Genomic DNA, 11,986 nt, shown 5'->3' with positions numbered 1-11,986 from the left:
ACTTTTTGGGGGGCCATATATAATGTGGTCATGAAGGTTGAACAAATGACACAAAGTATTGATGACAAATAATCTGTTCAAATTCAATTTACAATTTCGTCTTTTTCATTTGATTTTGGCATTCTATTAAAAACATTGGTATTGTTTTCCGATATATTTTTTTTTGCAACTTACGGTATATATTATCTTATTTTGCCATTTTTTGTACGATTTACCGTATACTGACAGGAATTTAGGTCAAGGGTCCCAAAAATGTCCCAGAAAAGGTTTCTCTTTTTATACAAGTCTGGTGCCCTGTAGGAGCCAGAGGGAAAATGCATAGACAGAATCAGTAAAAATTAACTTAAAGTTTATGAATAAATAAACAAAATCTCAGTGTTCCATGCAGGTACTTTTATATATCTTCGATTTCTTGTTAGTCAAATATTGATCAAGTCTAAGTGTATCAGAAGGTTGTTGCAGTTTCTTTCCCAGATGCTCCAGTCAGGATGTGGCTGTACCTTCTGTGTGGCGCCACCTTACTGATAGCGTATGTACTGCACACACTGCTCACCACCTCAGGCAGCAGTTATGGAGGCAACAGTCTGGAGGCATTCATAAGTCATGAAGGTTTGTACAAATCAAATTATATCAAAGGTCTTCCATACAATATTTTCCTCTTAGGCTGAGTGCACCAGTTTACTAAATCTTAGTTCTGTGACACTTAGACAAATATGTACCTTGATCTGAAGTGTGAGTCATTGATTACTTGTACTTGCGGAAGTATTGTTTTGGGTGGCAGAGCTGTGGATTTGTGTGCCTGCTTGTCCAGAGTAGGTTGACAACACTTTGGTTAGGGAAGATTGACAGGCAAGGGGAAAAGACACAGGTCAGGGACAGGAAATGGGGTGAACTTGAGAGTACAAGTAGGCTTACAGCAAGTACGTGAGTTGACAAGCAGAATGACAGGATAGAGATCAAAAGGTCAGACACAGGAAATGGTCACGAAAACCCAAAATACTTTCTGGAAGTCTAAAATGTCTGATTTCTTGTTAATTGTACTTTGATGGATAACGTTAAGGCCATCATAGAAAGAATGTCTAATATTCTTTTTGTTGTTTCTAAGGTGACCCAGAAACAGATCAGTTGATTGACACATCTGCAGACAGATACCTGGTGAACTACACCGACCCTGGGAAACAAGTCCTGGTCATGTTTGGCACTGAATATGGCTGTAGTGAGGAGGTGGCCAAAAAACTCTTTGACAGGTAATTTTTCACATAAGCCCTTTATTATACATGGTGCTTTTTCGCACTTGATTTCCCTCATGTATAGTCTTAATTAACTTCCATATCCAAAATGGTTGTATCATGTTTTTTTGCTGGTCAAATCAGTCCTACAAAAATGTTTGAATTGTTAATTCTTATAAAAATGTATGACTTGCTTTACTCTCTCCCCTACCCAATGGTGCTGCAGTGTTGCATCCCTGCGACTAGATGGCAGCGGTGCACGGCTCCAGCCCAGACTGGTGAATGCCCAGCAGCACAGTGCAGTGGACTGGAGTCAGGAGTGTGTGCTGCTGCTGGTCATATCCACCAGTGGGGATGGTGAGGGCTGTCTCTGAAGTTTTTCTGCAAAGGGTGGCTGTCAAATGTCAAATGTCCTTCTATTAAGACAGCAATGCCAGCAAATATACAAAATCAATTCCATTCAAAAGATGACTATCCCTTTCTTTCTTTCTTTCTTTCTTTCTTTCTTTCTTTCTTTCTTTCTTTCTTTCTTCCTTTCTTTCTTTCTTTCTTTCTTTCTTCCTTTCTTTCTTCATTTCTTTCTTCATTTCTTTCTTTCTTTCATTCTTTCTTTATTGAGATTGCAAAAAGACAATATCCTTTTTATTGGAAAAAAATTCAGCAAAATACTGTGACTTCATTTCACAGTAGCTATAGAATGGAAAGGGTTTTAAGTTTGCAGTTTAAACAATTCTTTAGCACTGTAGTAATGCATTGCAGATGCCTATTTGTGGTGGGGAGGTCACTATGAAAATAGAATCAACTTGAACATTTCCAGATCACCCAATTATGCAACCTGCAAGTATGGTAACTACAGAGCTCTACAGGTCAAATTTAATTACTGATAACTCAATAACAGTCACAATGATGTGTACTACAGAATATTTTGAACGAAGAAAGCTCAGTACAATTCACACATCAACTGCCATTGGAATATCCTACTGGTATATGTTTTTTTTTCTAATTTTATTAAATTTTGTTATTCTTACCTAGGTGTTCCACCAACGGATGCAAGAGACTTTTATGACTGGATGTTGGGCACACAAGACGTGGAAATGTCTCATCTGCACTACTCTGTCTTAGCCTTGGGAGACTCGAACTACCCACACTTCTGTAGGACTGGAAGAAGTCTGGATAAAAGGTAGGTCTTAGGGATGGTACAGTATAGGGGAGGGGGATAGCACATCAGCACCAAGGCTGGGGATGGTACAGGATAGTACAGGGTGGGGGATGGCAGATCAGCACCAATGCTGGGGATGGTACAGGATAGTACAGGGTGGGGAGATGGCACATCAGCACCAAGGTTGGGGATGGTACAGGATAGTACAGGGTGGGGGATGGCACATCAGCACCAAGGCTGGGGATGGTACAGGATAGTACAGGGAAGGGGATGGCACATCAGCACCAAGGCTGGGGATGGTACAGGGTGGAAGATGGCTCATTTTGTATACAAAGGTTTCATTGAGGTAACTTTGATAGCTCCCATTGCTGTAATGTTAATAAATCTTGTCTCTAAACATTTCTGTATCTTTAGACTGACAGACCTGAGAGCCACCCAACTTGTGCCCCGCTCTGACGTGGACCAGGAAGACTGGAGTGTCATAGACTCCTGGGTGGATGCAGTCCTGGATGTGCTGCCTGCTGTTGCCATAGAAACCAAACTGGACTACCTCTCGCTTGACGCAGTGTCCTGTGACCAGGCATACAACAGAACAAGGCCTTTTATGGCAACTATGATGGTAATGAAAAGTATTTTTGGCAAATGCATTCAAAACAAATAACAAGAAATGAAAACACTCCTTTTCTATTCAGTGGTTTGATTAAAAACTTCAAAATTCATTGCTGAAGTTGTAAACCTAGAATACTGACTTTGTGGCTCCTATGGTAGCATCTTTGGGGCTGCCATAGGATGCCTTGACTTGTTGTTTTGTTTCTTGCCCACTTCATTGATTTCCTGCAAAAGTCCAAGAACCAACAAATCAAATTGGTGTGGCCTTATCTTCCTGTACTACTTACCTTTTCAGGTGAAAAGAAACCTGACAGTACAGGAGACAGAGGAGGACAAAGAGACCATCCACTGTGAGTTTGACCTGACTGGAAGTGGCTTGACCTTCACAGCAGGTACGTATGTACATGTATGTATGTAAGAGGTCTTGGATTAAAGACTGGTATAATCCAGCTCGTCGGCAGAACATGCTAGGCCTGTGCAAAACCTGGATTTTCCATGGTCTTCGTTGGATGTTTGGTCCATGCTGCATCAGAATTTTGCCTGTTGCAGATGATATCTTTTCCGACATAACATTTGGAAACTACAGACGGGATGTTAACCTCAAATGCACAGGTACGACCTTATATGAGACGTTCTGCCGAAGTGCTATGCACAATACATGACGGGCCTTGTGCAGGTGCGCAGTACGTTCTGCCGATGTGCTCTATAACCCTTGTGTTTCTACAAATGAATTCATGAAGATGATTAAACAATCCTAGATAAAGATATTATAAGTTTCCATTCATTTAAGAGTTGCAACTGCTTACCAGCATGCTGACTCTTGTTATAATATTGTAATATATAGTGCGATTTCAATATTCCAACAGGAGATGCGTTGGGAATCTATCCACAGAATAACCCAGCTGAAGTCAGAGCAGTGCTGAAAGCCCTGCAGGCATCAGGAACAGAAATGGTGGTGCCTCCAACATGGGTGTATCAGCCTCAACCAGGTATAGACATAGAGCGAGCTGAGATGATTTGGAAATGAAGTATTATTGCCGTAAAGTTATACTCCACAAGGATCACTCAGATGTATATATTCTAGCAATGTCAAGAGCAGACAATCTTTAAAAAAATGGTATTATGTTTACCGCAGGAAAACATATTGTTTTTACTCAGTTTCTTCCTCTGCTTCTTCTTCTTCTCCAAACAGTGACCTATGACGTGACCAGTGACATGATTTGTTGACATCTGTCACCATGGTGACTGGTGTTGGGTTACGTAATGTTGCAATTTCATGGTCTGCTCTGCTCCTGTCACCATATACTAGTAGTACATGTATGTGAATGTGTTTGAGTAAGAATTAATAGAGCAGACCATGTCCGAAGGTAAACATTATGCATTTGCTTTGCAAATGTTACTTCTCTAGTTTGCCTGCATTTCAGCTGGGAAAATTTGTCTGGAAGAGGCGTTGATTAAGTACTATGACCTGAAGCATGTCAACCCAGAACTTGTCAAGCTCCTCACCAAACACACGTCGGACAAGAGGGAGAGAATAGAGGGAGAAAGACTGCTGAAAGATGGGGTAATGTCTCTCACTCACTATTTAGTTTTAACATTTAGTTTTTTTCCATCTCCTGAGGGTTAGATGTGCTAGCTGAGGCTTGATGGCAGCCTGCCATTTGCCTCTATTCGATGGATTAATTCATTAGCAGAGGTGGGGGAAGTCCTGCCTTACATGTATGCTATCAATCCATCTCTTTTGGTTATCTATTGTACCAGCAATGACAGTTATGAAGCAGGTTTAAACTGTAATTTCCAACACAAGAAATTGGACTTACCCAATTTAAATTTTTGACTGTACAACTCCAGTCTTTGTCAAGGAATGAACAATCCACAAAAACTGCAGTTGTAGAGTAACTGTTAAAATGTGGGAAAGTCCAAATTGTTGTGTTGACAACAAGATTTTTAACTTGTTTCATAATGACTTTTACCAACACAGATGAACTTTCAAGATAAGCATTGACAGATAGCCTGGTTACCAAACCTATTATAGCTCCTGAGTCCTACAGCCTCTCCGCAAATAGTTTTGCAGAGAGGATGTAGGACTCGGGAGCTATAATAGGTTTGGTAAGCAGGCTATTGACAGACTGTTGTTGCTATTTTTCAGCTGTCCAAAAGCAACATTGTCCTCTGGAGCTACCTTCAGTCCAACGAGGTGGTAGATGTGCTGAAGAAGTTCCACAGAGCCCACCCACCCCTACATCTGCTGCTAAGCAAGCTGAAGGGCCTTCAGCCAAGATACTACTCCATAGCCTCTTCTCCTGTACTGGTGTGTACTGTACATGGATCTTGTTGATGTTTTGTCTTCGTTGTGTTAACCTTATGTTTGTTTGTTTGTTTGTGTGGAAAAACTGCATACAGGAATTACCAGTAAGTAAAGTACCTCTAAACATAAGGATAACTGAGTTTCATATTCTTTCACAGCTCAGATTTCAGTACCTGTGGTGTTTGGTTATATTATGTAGCAAGTCACAGGACAGGGTTGTAGGGGCTGGTTACCATATACATGAATGTGTCTCAGTAAGAATAAACAGAGCAGTAGTTTTTTAGACTGGACCATGTGAATGTAAACATTATGCATTTGCTTCAATTGCAAATATTACTTTCCTATTTAAGTTACTTCTGGTAGTAAGGGCTCATTGAAACAAGGTATAATGTCATAGTACCAAGACACTCATGTAACCTTGATGTTTTATCTAAAACAGGACCCAGAGAAGGCCAGTATAACCGCTGCAGTGCTACGATACAGTCTACATGGAATCCCTCGTGCAGGGGTCACCACTACATACCTTCAGGACAGGCTCCAGGTCAACCATTCATGTCCTGTCTTCATCAGCCAGAACCCTGACTTCAGGTTGCCTAGCAACAACAACCTGTCAATCATCATGATTGGCCCTGGAACAGGCATTGCACCATTTATGGCTTTTATACAAGAAAGAGGTAAGTTTCTAATTCAGTCATTTCTCAGAATTTTTGAATGCAAAGGAAAAACCAACAAATGAATGCTTCACCCATCTCAATTTCACTTTCTTTCCTTCTTTCTTTCACAATCACACTTTTTATTTCATGTTAGTTGCTACAAGTGCATCAGGAGACAACCTTCTCTACTTTGGTTGCCAACATAGAAACAAGGATTTTCTCTACAAAAATGAACTAGGTAGGTCGTGCAGTTGTTACTTTTATGACCTTGTAGTTGTGCAAAATTGAACAATGTGCTATCCTGTTCTATCCCCAACCTTGGTGCTGATGTGCCACCCCCCCTGTACTATCCTGTACCATCCTCAGCCTTGGTGCTGATGTGCCATCCCCCACCCTGTACTATCCTGTACCATCCCCAGCCTTAGTGCTGATGTGCCATCCCCACCCTGTACTATCCTGTACCATCCCCAGCCTTGGTGCTGATGTGCCATCCCCCACCATGTACTACCTTGCACCATCCCCAGCCTTGGTGCTGATGTGCCATCCCCCACCCTGTACTAACCTGTACCATCCCCGGCCTTGGTGCTGATGTGCCATCCTCCACCCTGTACTGTCCTGTACCATCCCCAAGCTAGGTGCTGATGTGCCATCCCCCACCATGTACTATCCTGTTCCATCCCCAGCCTTGGTACAGACGTGCCATCCCCCTCCCTGTACTATCCTGTGCCATCCCCAGCCTTGGTACAGACGTGCCATCCCCCTCCCTGTACTATCCTGTGCCATCCCCAGCCTTGGTGCTGATGTGCCATCCCCCACCCTGTACTATCCTGCACCATCCCCAGACTTGGTGCTGATGTGCCATCCCCCACTCTGTACTATCCTGCACCATCCCCAGCCTTGGTACAGACGTGCCATCCCCCTCCCTGTACTATCCTGTACCATCCCCAGCCTTGGTGCTGATGTGCCATCCCCCACCCTGTACTATCCTGCACCATCCCCAGCCTTGGTACAGAAGTGCCATCCCCCACCCTGTACTATCCTGTACCATCCCCAGCCTTGGTGCTGATGTGCCATCCCCCACCCTGCACTATCCTGTGCCATCCCCAGCCTTGGTGCTGATGTGCCGTCTCCCACCCTGTATTATCATGTATCATCCCCAAGAGATGGAAATCTGGGTTAAACTAAAACAGCCTATTCCTCCCACTAACATTTCCAGAAACTTGGGCCAAAAATGGGAGCTTGAGACTAAGAGTTGCCTTCTCCAGAGATCAAGACAAGAAAGTTTATGTGCAAGACCTGCTTAGGAAGGATGCCAAGGAAATTTTGAGACATCTTCAGGTACATTGCATTTCTCAATTGTTCTTTAAACTGTGCCGAAGTACAAGACTGCACCTTGAATTTGTGTTACTCTGTTAATACAGTCTGAGGTATTTTTTTGGGCGGGTTTGTGTGTATGCTTGTCTAAGACAACCAGCAGAGATGGTTGCAGGGAGAGTGGGTGGATGTTTGGTTACAGTTGATTGACAAGGAGGTCAAGCCTGAAGGTGACCCAGCATGCAACAGGTGGGAGTATGTGGGTGGTACATGGAGGAATTCAGGAAGTGGTGGAATGTGTGTAATACCCGATTATTATGTCAAACAATAAAGTTCTGGAAACTTTGATTTTTTGTAATTGATGCTGTTTTCCCCAGAATGGAGCTCACATCTACGTGTGTGGTGATGCCAGACACATGGCACATGATGTGCACCAGGCACTGACAGACATATGTCAGGAACAGGGAGACATGGACTCTGAACAGGCCAGGACATTCCTACTGGAGCTAGAGCATGCAAACAGATACCAGAAGGACGTGTGGGTAACCTGACTTTTCAAGGACTTCACCCTTTGGCATACCTGATATTTGGAGCACTAAGTCACATACCGGGTAGCATTTATTAAAAATCATGCCATTTACCTTAAAAGCACTTGGACAGAGCCAACTGTTATACCCATGGGAAAAAAGATAATCTCTTCCAGAAGGTATATCTTCTTTGAAGAACTGTACCAGGGATGGGACAACAGAACTGTTGTCATCCACTTGATTGTCTTTTTCCTTCTAGTATTGCACTTCAAAAGAATATACTAGTAGACCTGACAATGTCCACGTTAAAAGGTAGTCAGCAAAAACAAACATGGTAAGCTGACGAATCTACAAAACTATTACATGAGGTTGCTTTATTTCATTTTCTATCAAATATCTGCTTGCAAATTGTCTTCTGTATATGAAGTAGAACATTTTATATGCAAATTTGTGTCGCCATAACAAGCTTATATCTCAGGGAGTTTTCAAGTCAATTGCTCAGGGAATACCGGTAAATACAATGTGTACTCTATTCATTGGGATCAGCCAAAGTTAGTTTGTTTGTTTGTTTGTTTGTTTTTATTTGTTTACCCAGGGTGTACATATCGCCACTAAGGCGTTTTTCAATGTGCCCTGCAGGCATACATAAATAAAATATACAAGAAAATAACAGATATAACAAAATGATAAGTCAACTTATAAGTACAAGTTAAAGTCAACTTAGTACAAATAAAAGTAAAAGTACTATATAATGCCGCAACTCAGTAAGGTGGTAATAAAACAAACTTGTCAAACCAAGAGCCACAACTCATAGTAATTAAGGCAATAATACAAAAACAAATCAAGGAAATAACAAAGGAATATAACAAAGGAATATAACAAAGGAATTTGCATATCAATGCTGTTTGATAACAAGTTATGATGTGGCAACACACTCCTGGTTGTAAAGGCGCTTAAAGGAAGAAACAGAATCTGCTCTTTTTAATTGAGGTGGGAGTGAGTTCCATAATGTGGCACCAGTACAAGAGAGGGATTTATACATGTACTGTTTATGTCCAGTCTTGTCAACATGTCAACATGGACAATTACATGTCTGATACTCTGTAAACTATTTATTTTACAAGATTTTAAAGAACAGCTGTTATGTATTTAAAAAATATGTGTACGGTATAGCAGTTGTTTGTTTTTGTCGCAAAGCTGATTTTTTTTATTTTGTTAATAGAGCTCAAGTATACTGACCAACCCAATGTTGATTTTTTATTTTGTTAATAGAGCTCAAGTATACTGACCAACCCAATGTTGATTTTTTATTTTGTTAATAGAGCTCAAGTATACTGACCAACCCAATGTTGATTTTTTATTTTGTTACTGGAGCTCAAGTATACTGTCCAACCCAATGTTGATTTTTTATTTTGTTACTGGAGCTCAAGTATACTGTCCAACCCAATGTTGATTTTTTATTTTGTTACTGGAGCTCAAGTATACTGTCCAACCCAATGTTGCCGTATGAACTTATTTCTATGACTGGAATAATAACAATAGTGATAATAATTCTCTATTACTATTAACATGTAAAGAAACGGACAACAAAGAACGACAAAGACATTACACTTGTGTTTGTCGCTAGATTTATTATGAGCCTTAAACGCTGGTTACAAATTATTTTATGCGGCCTACACATATATGTTCTTATGATTTAATTTGCACATTTCTACTCGCTATATATGTACTTTTATAAAACCTGTATATTAATATACTCGTATATTTGGTAAATATGACAACCATTTGCAAAAAATACACGAAAGGTTCTTAGTAAAACCAACAATCAATAAGTTGCACCATTACATTCAATTGAACATATCTATAAGATGATTAATGCAATGGTAGTATGAGGCTTTAGAAATTGCTTTTTGATATTCAGATATAAACTGAATCTATTTTCAAACGACAGAACAAAATGTACGACCGTTATAGGTTAGCATATAATTGATAACAACAACGACAATAATTGATAATATGGCCACAGACTACTACGATACAATAGACAATATGACCACATGTCGTCCTTGAATATATCGCTACTTCTAGCCTCTACCAGGCTTCGGCAGGCGGCTGGAAAGAGTAGAAATTGGCCAAATAGAGAGATAACATGCCGAGGGAGTTGGTCCGCTACAGAGGCTGCATTTTGCCGCACCTTTCCAGCCACCTCCCGAAGCCTGGCAGAGGCTAGACAATTTCTACTCTTTCCAGCCACCCACCAAAGCCTGGTAGAGGCTAGCATTATTCGACCTTTTCTACATCATTTTATGGCATAGTACCTTCGCATCACGTTCTTGGCGACTTGTCTCTCCTTCATGGTCCGTACAAGAAGATCCAGTCTAGTCAGACAATCCTCCAGTCTTTCTGATGCCGGCATGTCATCCTCTGGAAATCATCAGGAAATACAACAAGGACTTGCATCAGTCGCTACCAACGTATAAATGTGCTTCCGTAAAACGCTAATATAATGATAAGCTAATGTAATCACACCAGGATGAGCGTCTAAACCTTTATGTGCTGTACTAGGTTATTCCTCGTCTCGTTCGAACCAAGTTTTAAAGAATCTTCCATTTTTAAAATACACGCTGTTTTCCGTTGGGGATTTAATTTCCTTCACACCTACATGTACCAGGCCGGTGCATGAATTGCCTATTCTATATAGCTGATTCTTGGTCTCTCTCGGCTTCTTCTTCCCTTTGTAGGCTACTAAAAGACTATGGGTCGATGCTACAGCTTCAGGGTGGCTCATATGAGCAACCGGTTTGTTTCCTTCTGCGTGACCTTATTTTCGCAGTAGCTGGTTAATCTCGGCACAGCTGCTCGTGAACTAGTGGGTTACATCTAGAGGCCGTCTTACCCTGACTTGCAGAGTTTGTCAGACCGAGGAAGTTGGACAGCCTCCTCCACAGCTCCCGCAGGATCTCCTGATGTTCCTGAGGCGGCGTGTAACCTCTCATCACCACGAGTGCATCGTTGATGATGGCCATTAGGATGTTGATAATGACGATGAAGACGACGCACAGATAAGTGTAAAGGAACAGCGGCCCAATGATCCTGCTGGCGCTTAAGATTTCATTGAATTCAAAATACCCGAGAGCACATACGAAGAGACTCTTCCCTGAGGCAGCTATCGTAGAGTATCCCTGTAAATACGTTCACACAATACATTTGTAGTCTTGCAACTAGTCTTCGTTAACCAAACTTGACTTCCGTTAAATCCTGATGGCATTGGCCGCATTGTTACTAGCACTGTTTAGTTTACTTGTTTGTTTCTCCTGGCTATAGACAAAATATAAACCATGTGATGATGGCACCCTGGGGGCCCATATTTCGGTACCAAACATTTTTGCATAGATCGGCACTTGACGAAGACACCAGTACAGCGTGGCGCTGATGATCTAAATTGTCTACCAAAAACGAAAACAATAATGCATCCACACCTGTATTTTGAGTCCAAAGACTAAATGTCCCAGCTGCACAAATGAGAGAAACAGGAAGGTGAAGTAAACGGCGAAGCCTGTAACTTCTGGCGCCATGCGCCGCATTGACGTCATCAACACAGACAACATCGGGTTGAAGCGGAGGAGGCGAAGGAACTTGAAGATGTTGATGAAGGCGACGGCGGCCACCGCCCAAACAAACGCCTGGTTCCACAAGACCGCCTGGTCGAAGCTGATGAATGTTGATGAATCTAAAAAAAAGGAAGAGTTGATTTGAATAATGGACAATGGTTTTTAGAGACATCTATGAGTATGAAAGCTGTTGTCTGTCTATATGCCCCATCAATGTATGACACATATCTACAAATCTAAAAACCAATGAAAGAAAATCAATGATGCTTTACAAAAAAAATTATTACCACGATAATGGAGAAGCTTATCCAGAGTTTTCCTCGACGTTATGTAGTCTACAGCAAAAACGGCAACGGCGCCGAAACAAACCAGAATGTTGACAATCTCGAGAAGGTTCCACGGTTGCAGGCAGTAGCTTCTCCCTTGTTCCTTCATCAGTTTTTACTTCCCCTGTACAGCGTGTAGAGGAAACAGACCACATACAGGATGTGCAGGGCCATGAGGATGTATCCAGCCGTGCCGACGAACCGATGTAAGCGGTAGGTCCACACAGAGTGGGACGGCACCGCCCTCCCG

The 11,986-nt window shown here is 41.7% G+C and overlaps 1 protein-coding gene and 1 pseudogene across 1 annotated transcript; one reads left to right on the top strand and one right to left on the bottom strand.

Annotated features, from left to right (window-relative positions):
* Positions 1-465: 465 nt before the first annotated feature.
* On the top strand, positions 466-7,823 carry LOC109487683 (NADPH oxidoreductase A-like). Its single transcript, XM_019791748.1, has 13 exons — positions 466-609; positions 1,106-1,247; positions 1,456-1,586; positions 2,262-2,409; positions 2,803-3,007; positions 3,293-3,389; positions 3,864-3,986; positions 4,422-4,561; positions 5,147-5,308; positions 5,745-5,979; positions 6,113-6,196; positions 7,175-7,296; positions 7,650-7,823. Exons 1-13 carry the CDS (start codon positions 489-491, stop codon positions 7,821-7,823), a joined length of 1,884 nt encoding a protein of 627 aa, XP_019647307.1. The 5' UTR covers positions 466-488.
* A 1,285-nt stretch (positions 7,824-9,108) lies between these two features.
* LOC109471590 overlaps positions 9,109-11,986 on the bottom strand; it is a 3,464-nt pseudogene continuing 586 nt past the window's right edge.

This window comes from Branchiostoma belcheri, unplaced genomic scaffold (genome assembly GCF_001625305.1).
Source record: "Branchiostoma belcheri isolate BF01 breed outbred unplaced genomic scaffold, Haploidv18h27 scaffold1, whole genome shotgun sequence".
NCBI lineage: Eukaryota > Metazoa > Chordata > Leptocardii > Amphioxiformes > Branchiostomatidae > Branchiostoma > Branchiostoma belcheri.
The sequence above is the reverse complement of the archived record's forward strand: the minus strand, read 5'-3'. Positions and strand labels throughout refer to the sequence as shown.

What these genes read in the sequence shown, in the direction of transcription:
- LOC109487683 (XM_019791748.1), top strand. Translation starts at nt 489, where the DNA reads ATGTGGCTGTACCTTCTGTGTGGCGCCACCTTACTGATAGCGTATGTA. An exon ending in GGCATTCATAAGTCATGAAG is followed by an intron (nt 610 to 1,105) that starts GTTTGTACAAAT and finishes GTTGTTTCTAAG; the next exon opens with GTGACCCAGAAACAGATCAG. An exon ending in GGTGTATCAGCCTCAACCAG is followed by an intron (nt 3,987 to 4,421) that starts GTATAGACATAG and finishes CCTGCATTTCAG; the next exon opens with CTGGGAAAATTTGTCTGGAA.